The sequence below is a fragment of the Sander lucioperca genome, chromosome 6 (assembly GCF_008315115.2).
Source record: "Sander lucioperca isolate FBNREF2018 chromosome 6, SLUC_FBN_1.2, whole genome shotgun sequence".
Lineage (NCBI taxonomy): Eukaryota > Metazoa > Chordata > Actinopteri > Perciformes > Percidae > Sander > Sander lucioperca.
Window position 1 is genome coordinate 14,379,026 of NC_050178.1, and position 12,179 is coordinate 14,391,204.

At 45.7% G+C, this 12,179-nt stretch overlaps 1 protein-coding gene across 2 annotated transcripts in view; it reads left to right on the forward strand.

The window, feature by feature from the left end:
* si:ch211-236d3.4 (protein FAM107B) overlaps positions 1 to 12,179 on the forward strand; it is a 35,502-nt gene that overhangs the window by 13,986 nt on the left and 9,337 nt on the right. Inside the window, exon 1 of one of the 2 annotated variants that reach the window (XM_031316197.2) lies at positions 8,586 to 8,777. The exons of the other annotated variant lie outside the window; for it this stretch is intronic. Coding sequence (XP_031172057.2) covers positions 8,735 to 8,777 — 43 coding nt within the window. The 5' untranslated portion in view covers positions 8,586 to 8,734. Of the gene's footprint in view, positions 1 to 8,585; positions 8,778 to 12,179 lie in introns of those variants that run through there. 2 annotated transcript variants of the gene reach the window in all.

Below are 12,179 nucleotides of genomic sequence, written 5' to 3' on the forward strand. Positions count from 1 at the left end.
TTGCAGCATGATAATGCACGGCGCCATGTTGCAGCATAATAATGCACGGCCCCATGTTGCAAGGATCTGTACACAATTCCTGGAAGCTGAAAACATCCCAGTTCTTGCATGGCCAGCGTACTCACCGGACATGTCACCCATTGAGCATGTTTGGGATGATCTGGATCGGCGTATACGACAGCGTGTTTCAGGTCCTGCTGATATCCAGCAACTTCACACAGCCATTGAAAAGAAGTGGAACACAATCAACAACCTGATCAACTCTATGCCAAGGAGATGTGTTGCACTGTGTGAGGCAAATGGTGGTCACACCAGATACTGATTGGTTTTCAGACAACCCCCCGGAACCCCCCAATACAGTAAAGCTGCACATTTTAGAGTGGCCTTTTATTGTGGCCAGCACAACTGTGCAATAATCATGCTGTCTAATCAGCATCTTGATATGCTACACCTGTGAGGTGGATGGATTATCTCGGCAAAGGAGAAGTGCTCACTAACACAGATTTAGACAGATTTGTCAACAATATTTGAGAGAAATAAGCCTTTTGTGTACATTGAAAAAGGCTTAGATCTTTGAGTTCAGCTCATGAAAAATGGGGGCAAAAACAAAAGTGTTGCGTTTATAATTTTGTTCACTTTTGTTTTTGTTCAATTTTGTTGATTTTGCTGTCAGGATCAAAGGTTCACTTCTAACATATAAAACTTATTTTTCTCAGTAGTAGTATTTTGACTATATGCATATTAATATGCATATCAAAGACACACTTAAGTGTGTCTTTGAGCTGAAAGCTGCGCTCCTCTCTGAATAGTTACTTTAGAGTTTCCTAAATGACTCATTAAAGGAGCACTCTAGATTTAATCATTAAAGGGGAGGAGACGCTTCTGCTTGAGGCTGCTGCATGTCATGGTGAGTGTTGATTGGCTGATACATGTCTAACATCTACCGCCTACCATCTGACCTTGCTCTTGGCTTTGAACCTGTTAAGGTTGAATAGCCTGCCGTCAGTCCTGTAAAGGATTGGGATCCCCTGTGGCAACTCTTGACCAGTAAGGTGGAGTATGGCTGCAATGAAGATGGCAAATAGGGTGAGCAATGATACATCCCTGTTTGACACCAGTTTCTACAATAAAGGGCTCAGATTCAAAGCCACTGTTGAGCACTGTGGCTGACATGCCGTCATGCAGCAGCCTCAGTACACGGATGTATTTGTCATGACACCCATACTTTGATAGTATGCTCCACAGTGCCTGACGATCCACGGAGTCAAAGGCCTTTGTCAAGTCTATAAAGGCCATGTACAGAGGCAGTCCTTGTTCCCGACACTTTTCTTGTAGTTGGCGAGCAGAAAAGATGTCAGTTGTTCCCCTAGATGGGCGGAAGCCGCACTGTGATTCAGGGAGTACCTCCTCAGATAGTGGTAGCAGGCGGTTGGCGAGGACATGAGCAAGGATTTTGCCTGTTGTTGACAAGAGCAAGATGCCCCTGTAGTTTCCACACTCAGCCTTGTCCCCTTTCTTGAATATGGTAACAATTTGGGCATCCCGGAGCTCTGAGGGGAGCTCTTCCCTTTCCCAGACCTTGACGAGTAGACTGTGAATGTGGCGCCAGAGCCTTGGTCCTCCTTCCTTTAAAATCTCTGCGGGGATCCCATCAGGACCAGCGGCCTTGTTGTTCCTGAGATTCCTGATGGCATTGTGAACCTCAGTTAGGGTAAGAGGTTCCCCCATGTCTTCTTTGATTGGATTGGATGGTCGGCGATGTTTGGTTCAGCTGAGCTGTCACGGTTCAGAAGTTCCTGAAAGTGCTCCTTCCAACGTGCGTTGATGGAGTCATTGTCTTTAAGAAGAGTCTGTCCATCTTTTGAGCGCAGGGGATTTAAGCCGCGGTGGCTAGGGCCATAGACAGCCTTAGTGGCATTGAAAAAACCTCTGGTGTCACCTGAATCTGCCAGTTTCTGGAGTTTTAAAGACTTTTCTGTCCACCAGTTGTTCTTGAGCTCCCTCATCAATCTCTGAACGTCAGCCTTGGCTCTGGAGTGTGCTGCCCTTTTGGCTTCACATGTTATATCATTTTGCCACACTCTGAAGGCTTTTCGTTTTCTAGAGATAAGTTGTTCTATCTCGGTGTCATTTTCATCAAACCAGTCCTGATGTTTCCTGGACTGATACCCAAGGGTGGATTCGCATGAGTCATGGATGGTGGATTTGAGAAGGCCCCAGTGCTCTTCGATGTTATCAGGATATTCTTGCTGAAGACTTTCCTTGAGAGAGTCCTGAAGTAACTGCTGGGTGGCAGTTTCATTCAGGCTGTCTAGGTTCAGTCTTCGCCGGGTCTGCTTCTTCTGAATCCTCCTCCTCTTTTTAAGTTTGATAGCCATTGTGGATCGGATGAGGGGGTGGTCTGTCCAGCAGTTGTCGGAGTCTATCATGGCCCTTGTGATGTTCACATCACAGCGGTCCCTTGCTCTTACAATTACATAGTCAATGAGGTGCCATTGCTTGGAGCGAGGGTGCCTCCAAGATACCTTGAATTTATTTTTCTGTCGATAGAGAGTGTTGGTGATGACGAGGTTGTGCTGAGCGCACTTACTCAAAAGCAGCACTCCATTGGAGTTGATGTTACCGATGCCCTCCTTGCCAATAGTGCCCTTCCAGAGGTGTTGGTCCCGGCCTAGCCTAGCATTGAAGTCTCCAAGGAGGATGATCTTGTCCTCCCTGGGGATTTTTGACAGGGTTTCTTCCAGGCAGGCGTAGAAGGCTTCTTTTTCCTCCACGTCGGAGTCTAGGGTAGGCGCATAGGCGCTGATTACTGTCGCTGTCTGGTTGTTGGCCAACACCAGACGGATGGTCATGAGGCGCTCACTGATCCCCACAGGACGTTCGGAGAGGTGGTTGACAAGCTGGTTTTTGATGGCAAGTCCAACTCCATGGTTTCTAGCCTCATCGGCTGGCTTTCCTTTCCAGAAGAAAGTGTAGCCACCTTTCTCCTCCTTCAGCTGCCCGTCGGGTTTCGGAGAGAGCAGCTATATCAATCCGGCATCTCTGCAGTTCTCTGGCAATGATGGCGGTTCGTCTCTCAGGTCTGTCACTGGAGGTGCTGTCCATCAGAGTGCGCACATTCCAGGCTCCAAAATTAAATTTAAGTTTCTGACCGCAAATGAGGTGTTCCCTCTGGACGCGGTAATCCAGTATGAGGCAGGCTATTTTTAGGGCACCTTTTCTAGCCCCTTCCCCATGTGGGGTAAGCAGAGCGGATCCTAAATAGGGCTGCTTAGTCATGGGTGTAGCTGCCGAAGAGCTCTTCTGCCTCGTTCCAAGAGCCCATGACTGACTCTGACACCCATCGCCTAAATGTGCCAGCTCATGACTAGGGACTTCCAGACTACACAAACCTGCCCCCGTTGCCACTTGCTGGTCACCATAGGACTTTATCCGGGGTGGTAGGGTGGATTTCCCTTGTGGAGGACACCTGTGCGTGGCTTTGTTTAACGTGGGGAGGCTGGTGCACAGACAGCCACCACACGATCCTTGGCAGGTCTGGGTCAGGGTCCAGTGGCATGGAGTCCAAGACGACTGGAGACCCATCCCTGCTGCAGCCTTCATCCGCCTTCCCAGCCGTTGTGATGCTCCACCTAAGTCAGCCATCATCCTCCGCCTGTTCTGCCGTTGAGGTCTTTTGTCTTTTTTTTTCAGGGTGTGCTCCCTTAGCCTTTGCCTCTATAGGCTACCCCACAAGGCAGTGGGACTATTTACCCATAGTTGGGGCAGTGGTTGGCGGGTGCCAGGGCGTGTCCACTGCTTGGTGGGCCTGCACACCACGCCTCTGGGGCCCACTGCTGCTCCGAGATCCCCTACAGTTCAGCCTGGGTCCGCTAGGGCCCAGTTACCGTGTGTGGCCGCGAGGAGGCACTGTAGGAGTCTTGGCGGTGGAGAGGCTGTGTACCGACAGGAGGAGACTTACGCACTCGGCTCCTCTTTTTGACCCTGAGCACAAGGGCTAGTCGGTGGCAGTAGCTGTAAGCAGAATGTAGCAAGCAGAAGCAGCATGCAGCATGCAATAACTACTAAACTGCTAAACTACAAGCACTACTATCCCAGTACTACTGCACTGATGCATCACACACACACACACACACACACACACACACACACACACACACACACACACACACACACACACACACACAGACACACTCACAACACACACACACACTCACAACACACACACACACACACACACACACACAGACACACACACACACACACACTCACAAACACACACACTCACACACACACATAGAGACACACACACACACACACACACACAGACAACCTCACAACACACACAGACACACACACACACACACACACACACACACTCACAAACACACACTCACAAACACACACACACACACACACACACACACACACAGTCCCACACTCACAGAGAGACACACACACAGACCCACACACACAGAGACACACACAGACACACACACACTTACACACACACACACACACACACACACACACACACACAAAGGTAAAATGATTTGTAATAAAACTCTTAGGTGACAGTAATGTTAAAAAGTGAATTCCCAACAAGTTAAACTATAAAACCACTATGTTATTTTCTTTATCCTCTTGCAAGTAGAAGGAGGCAGTTTAACAGAGTGCAAGCAGTCTGTGAAAGTGCACCAGCGAGACAAAAGGAAACTCAGGGTTTTTATGGGTGAGCATGCAGAGGGAGGGACTGTATTCTTGTCGGCTCAGCAATTGTGCTGCTGATTCTGTTTCTTTTCTGATTAGTTCGCACACTTTCAGGGTATTGGCCCTTTGCCAGGTACTTCCAAGTGTGGAGGCTACACGAGAGGGAGGGGGTGGCACAGCCTCAGTGCTACGGAGGCAGGAAAAGCCATAGTTTTTCCTTTGCAAATGATACAGTACTATAATGGATCCCTATTAACTAATATATCATAATATAATATAGAAAAAAGAGTAAATATCGTATAGTATAAAAGTAAATACATATAAAGTCATGAAAATATAAATACCATGCAGTAATGGATAATATATGAAAGAAAGATCACACATCAGTATGACAGACAAAATGTTTCACTACAGTTTCATGAAAGGTGCTGACGCACAATGACTATTATCCTCCATACTTATTGTTATTATTCCACCACATTTTTGTCCCGCTACTAGTCACGGAGCATTGCCAACACATGCACACAAAATACATCAAAATGTGTGTAATGATCGGGAATGGTGTGCTATGACTTTTCTAAGAGATTTGCCGCGCAGTTTCCACGAAATCGTCAATAAACAATGCAAAATTGACTTTAATGGGAAATCTTCGTGAAATCGCTTAACATAGCTCAAAACAACCCCTCTTTGGGGCCATACTGTCTCGCCATACTTTAAAGCAATAATGTTTCCAAAATCGTTTCAGTGGTTCATCAACTCGTAACAGGGTGAACGACACTTCTGCATTCGCTTTGCGGCCCTCTATCGGCTATAACCCCACTATGCAAGTTTGTCAGATCGGGTAGCGGATCTGTAGTTCGAATAATGACATAATGGACACAATTCCGCTTCCAACCTGTAGGGGGACCGAAGAGGAAAAGTGCTTTGGTGTTGCTTTAAGGTAGAAAAATAATTAAAAGTTTAAACCGAAGACAATACTTATATATCAAGCACGGTTTCTACCAAATCACAGTTTATGTAGTTTATCGTTTTTTTAAGCCCCCAACATCTCCTTCCAGGCAGCACTGCCTGGAAGGCACTAGGATTAGGCAATGGTTATGGTGATGGTTAAGGTTAAGGTTAGGGTTAGGTGCCTTGAAGTCAACGGTCGCAGTGCTGCCTGGAAGGAGACGTTGGGGGCTTAAAACACCATCGAGTGTTAATGTATCGTCCAGTTTTCAGACCGTTTCAGATTTTCCAATGTGTGTGTGTATGGGGACGGACTGTTGAGAGCCAGAGGGGAGGACAGAGGGGGGAGCTGCAGTACGATTCTCTGAAATTTATCTAAACAAAGTGCTCTCTCCTCTACAGTTTTCACTCTTCATACATCATGGTTGGTCAAAATGTAGGACATTTTGTGCCGATCGCAGACATGTAACTATGGAATCCACCGGACCTAAACTTTTGGCTCTGATCATACCAAATTGCAGATAGAAACAATGAAAAGAAATATCTGAAAGGACGCAGACGGTTCCCTGTTTCTTACCTGCTCTGTGTCGCATATATTTAATACCACAAACCTAAAAACCACATCAATGTGTTCGCCAGACTTTTATCTCTTGTGATAATATTTTTGCCGTTTGGACCCACGGTTTTTGAATTACAGAACAAACTTGAGAGGTATAATTATCATTAAATGGACATGTTTGACCCATTTTAGATACGGTCTCCCCTCCCTCCTCTAGTCCCCCCCCCCCACCACACACACACACACACACACACACACACACACACACACACACACACACAGAGACACAGACACCCACACACACCCATTCAGAGATGAGTGGAAAACATCCAGAGATAAGAGAGAGGTGGGGTACCTCTCTCTTATCTCTGGATGTTTCCACTCCTCTCTGAATAATGTGTGTATGAAGACACGTCAGCCTCCATGGTTTTAGACTTGTGTAAAGGACATTAATTACTGGATAGAGAGCTGATGCTGCAAAGTTTCCTCTGATGATGAGATAAAGAATTCATGTTTGTTAAAAAAAGTAAAAGATAAGCTGCCAATACCTCCTATCGTGGAGACTCTGTGTTGTCCTCTCTTTGACATGTCCAACAACAGAGTAAAGGTAGCTCAGATCAGCTGTTACCAATGATATTAACTATATACTAGAGTTTAGATTCTCAACCCGAGCCCGAGCCAGACCGGACCTTGGGTCGGGCTCGGGCCGTTATTTTCCGCCACATCCTCGGGCCGGGCCCGGGCCGGACCCTTGATCAAGCAATTTTTTTTTTTTTTTATCCATTACCTTATTATCCTATTTGGGTGGGGAGAAAGCTATGCCATAATCAGAAATATTATATATATATATATATATATATATAAAAGTAACAAATGTGTATGTGTACAAAAGTTAGGCTGCAGTTACAAAATGCAGCACGTGTCATGCGCGGAGTCTCCTCCTCTCGCACGCATCACACCGGGAGCTTGAAGATGTAAAGAAAAAAAGAAAAACAGGAGAATTAACTTTGAGCAAGTGTGGAGGAAAGTCAGAGGTATGGAAGCAGTTTAAACAAGTCGTGGGCAGTGACAACAATATGTTGTTCATCATTGTTTCTACGTTTCTTCACTCGGATCCACTTGTGATCCGTTCCATTCTAAACAAACAGCGCAGTTTACAGTCTTCGTCCTTGTTGTATTATTCTAAACAGATTTCTGCAGTTCAAACAACTCTGAATTGTAGTTGAGAACGTCAGTTATAACGGCCCACGTATTAAAAAATTGTCGGGTTTAAATCGGGCTCGGGCTCATAATTACAGTTAATGTGTCGGGCCGGGCTCGGACGCAACGTGCTCGGGCAGGTTCAGGCTTGATTTTTTGGGCCGATCTAAGCTCTACTATATACCTGTGGTGACCATTGTATTTTCTCTCTCTCACACACTTCAGTCAGTGTTTTTGGGATGTGCACCAAGTTTTTCACAACTTTTTCACAGCAGACATTTTGACTTGTCATAGTAGGAAAAGCACAGCTGAAATTGATAACCTTAACAATGGCTCAATTCCATCAAGTGTCCCAGTAAGCTATTTTGGTGAGTCAGCATGCTCAATACCAGGACCTCTCCTAAGTGGAATGCAGCCATCATTAATGGTTTTGAATACACCTGTGCTTTTCCTATTATGAAATGTCACCATGTCTGCCGTGAAAAAGTTCTATTATTATTATTATTATCATCTGACCCAACTCATCATCATTGACAGCTCCGCCCCTCTCTTCACCTGAGTACCTCCTGCTTTGTGTGTTTTCCCCACTGGTTTTCCCGCCTTTGTGATTGCCTGCCCCGCTTTTGGTTGTGAGCTGTTTGTCTTTAAGAAATCTTCAAAATCTCCTCGCTGCGGTACAAGTCCGTACCACCTCCTGATAATTCTTGTGTTTTAATTCGGAGGATTGAACACTGAGAGTTTTCAGCTTCACACTTCACTTGTTGGCACATTTACACCCCCGTGAAGCTGCCGGCAGCAGCGTGGGAAAACACCGAGAGAGGGTCAGAGAGAGAAGGAGGAGGGAAGAGTGGGAGGATCATGTAACTCTGAGTGTGTGAGTCCGAGGGAGCAGAGGAGCGCTGCTGCTCCTGCAGAGAGGATGCAGCTCCGCTCGGACTCAAACACGGAAACACGGAAACCGGATCTGCAGGACAACATGGATCTGGATCAGAGGATCCACTCAGACTCTGAAATCTAATCTGGTTTTATTTCTGCGTTTGTTGTTTATTTCAAATTTTGTTGCTGTTATTTTTGAAGTTTTTGTCACATTTTTGGTGTTTTCTGTTACTTTTTTTTGTTTTTTTCCCCCAACTTTTTGTCACTTTTTTCAATGTTTTTTCCCCACGTTTTTTTAATTTTTTTCCCCCCCCCAACCTTTTTCTACGTTTGCATTTGGACTGCCAGCACCTCCCTAGCATGTTCCTATACTGCCTAAACCTCGGGGTCTCTCACTCACACTGAAACACGGAAACCCTGAAACAGAATCTGCAGGACAACATGGATCTGGATCAGACAGACAGGGAGGGCATGGTGAAGTCCGGTAAGAACCAGAACCAGAACCAGAGGAAGCTCCTTCTTATTGAAGCTGTCAGACCAGATCAGATTATTTTGTTTGTCGTAGTTCCTTGTATCTGGAGGTGGGACGAAGTCTCGAGTCTCTGTGGTGATAAACAAGTCAAGTCACAGGTCAACGTGTTCTCGTGAATGTGTTCGTATGATATCGTACGATAACTAGCAGACCGCCCGCGGGTCACGTGACATCTGCTTTTCGAACGTCTGGTTCATGAGAACAGGCTGAGAGGCTACACTCTGAGGAATAAATCCGTCTCGCTCGTCTCTTTTGTCTCTCTCTGAAGTAAAGCTGCCTTCAAGTGCGCTCGGGAACGTTGAAATCTTAACGAGTTGAGGGAAAACAGGAACTGTGAAGTATAAAGTTCTTTGTTGGGGGGTTTCAGAACACAACGTCACACAGACGGCCCTGCAGCCAATCACCGGGTACCTTTGTTTGGTCTGAACGCTGCGTTATTCAGGTGTTGAGTGGACACGGGGAGCGTAGGGTGAAGAAGTGATGTGAGTGGGAGTTTAGATCTCCTCACTAAGCAGAGATTGTTACATAACAGCGAAAAAAGTGTCAATCGTTGACGCAAAGTGTAGGAAAAAAATGCTAAAAAAATTGAGAATGAAGCCTCGGAAAAAGCGTAGAAAAATACTCTGAAAGTGTCGAAAAACTGAACAAAAGGTGAATGTGAAAGAGGCATCTGTAGTTGGTATCAGATGGATATTATGGGATGTGAGTGTGGAACAATCCCAGTTTCTATCAGCTGCAGGTTTGATTTCAGGATGAATGAATCGGAGAGAAAAGATATTATTACTGAGAAATATGATCACACTTCCTCCTACAGAGAGAGAGAGAGAGACAGGAGAGAGACAGACAGACAGGAGAGAGATAGACAGGAAAGAGACAGACAGTCAGGCATACAGACATACAGACAGACAGACAGACAGGAGAGAGACATACAGACAGGCAGACAGACAGGGAGAGAGAGGCAGGCAGACAGGCGGACAGGCAGACAGACAGACAGACAGGTAGACAGATAGACAGGAGAGAGACAGACAGGCAGACAAACAAGCAGACAGACAGGCAGACAGACAGACAGGGTTGTAACCAGATAACAGCACTCAGAGAGGGTTTTAGTCTCTCAGATCGATATGAAACCACAGAATATCTCAAAGTCCGTCCACACTTCCTGCTCCTCTGATGCAACTCTCCTGTTGAATAAACCCTGAGATTAAATCAGGCCAAAGGTCATCTCCCCCCCCCCAAGTCTCTCTGACTGGACCGGCAAAATGGAGCAAAAACTTCGACAAAAACTTTTAAAAAATGTCAGAAAAAGTTTCCCCAAATGTCTGTTTGTAATTCAGTCTCTCTGGTTGAACATCACAGCTCTGAAAACTCTCTCTCAAACTATGTATTACTACTTTATTATTGGTTGTTATCTTGTTTATTTTAGCTTCATTGTATTTTCTCCTTCTTTTATCCGTCTTAGGGCTCCTGCACACTGGCTGCGTGGCGTGAGCGTGGCGTTTTTGTTGCGTGTCAGCTGCGTGTCAGCTGCGTGTCAGCTGTGTGTCAGCTGCGTGTCAGCTGCGTGGCGGCTGCGTGTCAGCTGCGTGTCAGCTGCGTGGCGGCTGCGTGTCAGCTGTGTGTCAGCTGCGTGTCAGCTGCGTGGCGGCTGCGTGGCGTGTTCTATGTCTTGACCATGACCAGAAAGGTGTCTGACGCGGCGCTGCTGCTGCTAGCCTGGTCTGGACACATGGATGTTTCTCATAAACATAAACATAAATATATACTCATCTGATTACAGCAAAGACAACATCGGCAGGATTGACGGCTAAATAGGCTGCAGAATATTTCCTTCTGTATTGACAGGTGCAATATTAGAAAATCCATAATTATTTATTATTTTATTAAATGACAATTATATCTGCATTTATGTCAGAACCTCCAGACTTTCAAACATCAACATGTCATTTATTAAATGTATTCATGTCAAAATGACATATAAACATCTTTTCCTATTCTATGTTGTCTGCACACGTTTTTGAGACATGCGTGTCACTCAGGTAGTGTGTAAGCTCTAACTTGTTACGATGGGAGCCCAAATAAAAACGGACACACCACGCAGCTGACACGCTCACGCCACGCGGCCAGGGTGCAGAAGGCCTAAGGAAGCTTGTCATTGCATGGTGTACAGAAGGTTGTCTTTATACGACAAAGGTTTTCAGGCTGATTATTGTAAAGTAGTCTGTAGACGTGTCCTACACCGTTGGGAGGATAAAGGCTGATTTATGCTCCTTCGTTAAATCGACGTGGTGGGTACGTACGTGGAGATACCGACCCTACGCTGTAGCCTGACGTGCACCGCTGCTCGTACACGTCACGGCAGTGCACGCCGCTCGGCCGTGGCTTGGTAGCGTTGCATTTCCCCTGACTCATTTCCTGGTTCTCCTTCTCCATAAACAACATGAAATCAAGGAGAGGGTTAACTTTTCCTGCTACAGATTTCACACACACACACACACACACACACACACACACACACACACACACACACACACACATATACACAAATCTCCTGTCACTTGGTCGGCTACAGAAGAAGCTGTGCGTGGAGCCTCAGGACCATAAATCAGACGTATTCCTGTATGTGTGTGTGTGTGTGTGTGTGTGTGTGTGTGTGTGTGTGTGTGTGTGTGTGTCGTACTAGCGCTAGTGTAGCCGTCTGCAATAATATATCAAAAGAGACATTTTTGGTCCAAAGAAATTAAAAGAAATCCTTCTGGATCTGCAAAAAATATTTGTATTTGTTTGTACAAGAAACCCTCCAACCTGCCACAATAATGAAAATATGAATGTTTACATGAAGAACTAATCCCAAAGCAGTTACATGAATGTCCTTTTTATTTAACATGAACACACTACAGGGGAACAATGGGAAGGGTCAGCTACTGTTACTCTACCTCCGCTAGATTATTGGCTCTTCAAGAGCTTCAAAAAATATGAATTTCAACTGAATTATGCAAAATGGGAATTTTTTCTATTTCCTCACTTGGAGAGAAAAAGAGATGGAGCGTCGTACCCCTGGACGTGATGCTCTGGACTCTGAATAAATCTCTGCAGCAGCTTCAACATGTGGAGGAAAAGGCAACATCTGTCCACAGACTGCATCAGAGCTTGTTTGATTTTTGTGAAATGTGAAGCATGGTGGACGCTGGGCTCTGGTTTCACTGGAGAAAGAGGTCATTGTGTGAAGTGAACTGTATGACATCTGATCTCTGTCTCCCAGAATATCTAAAGACTCGGATCAGATGTTAATCGGTCCTTTCTTCTGGCAGACAAACACGGACGATGGACACAGAGAAACAGAGACTGAGACGTTGT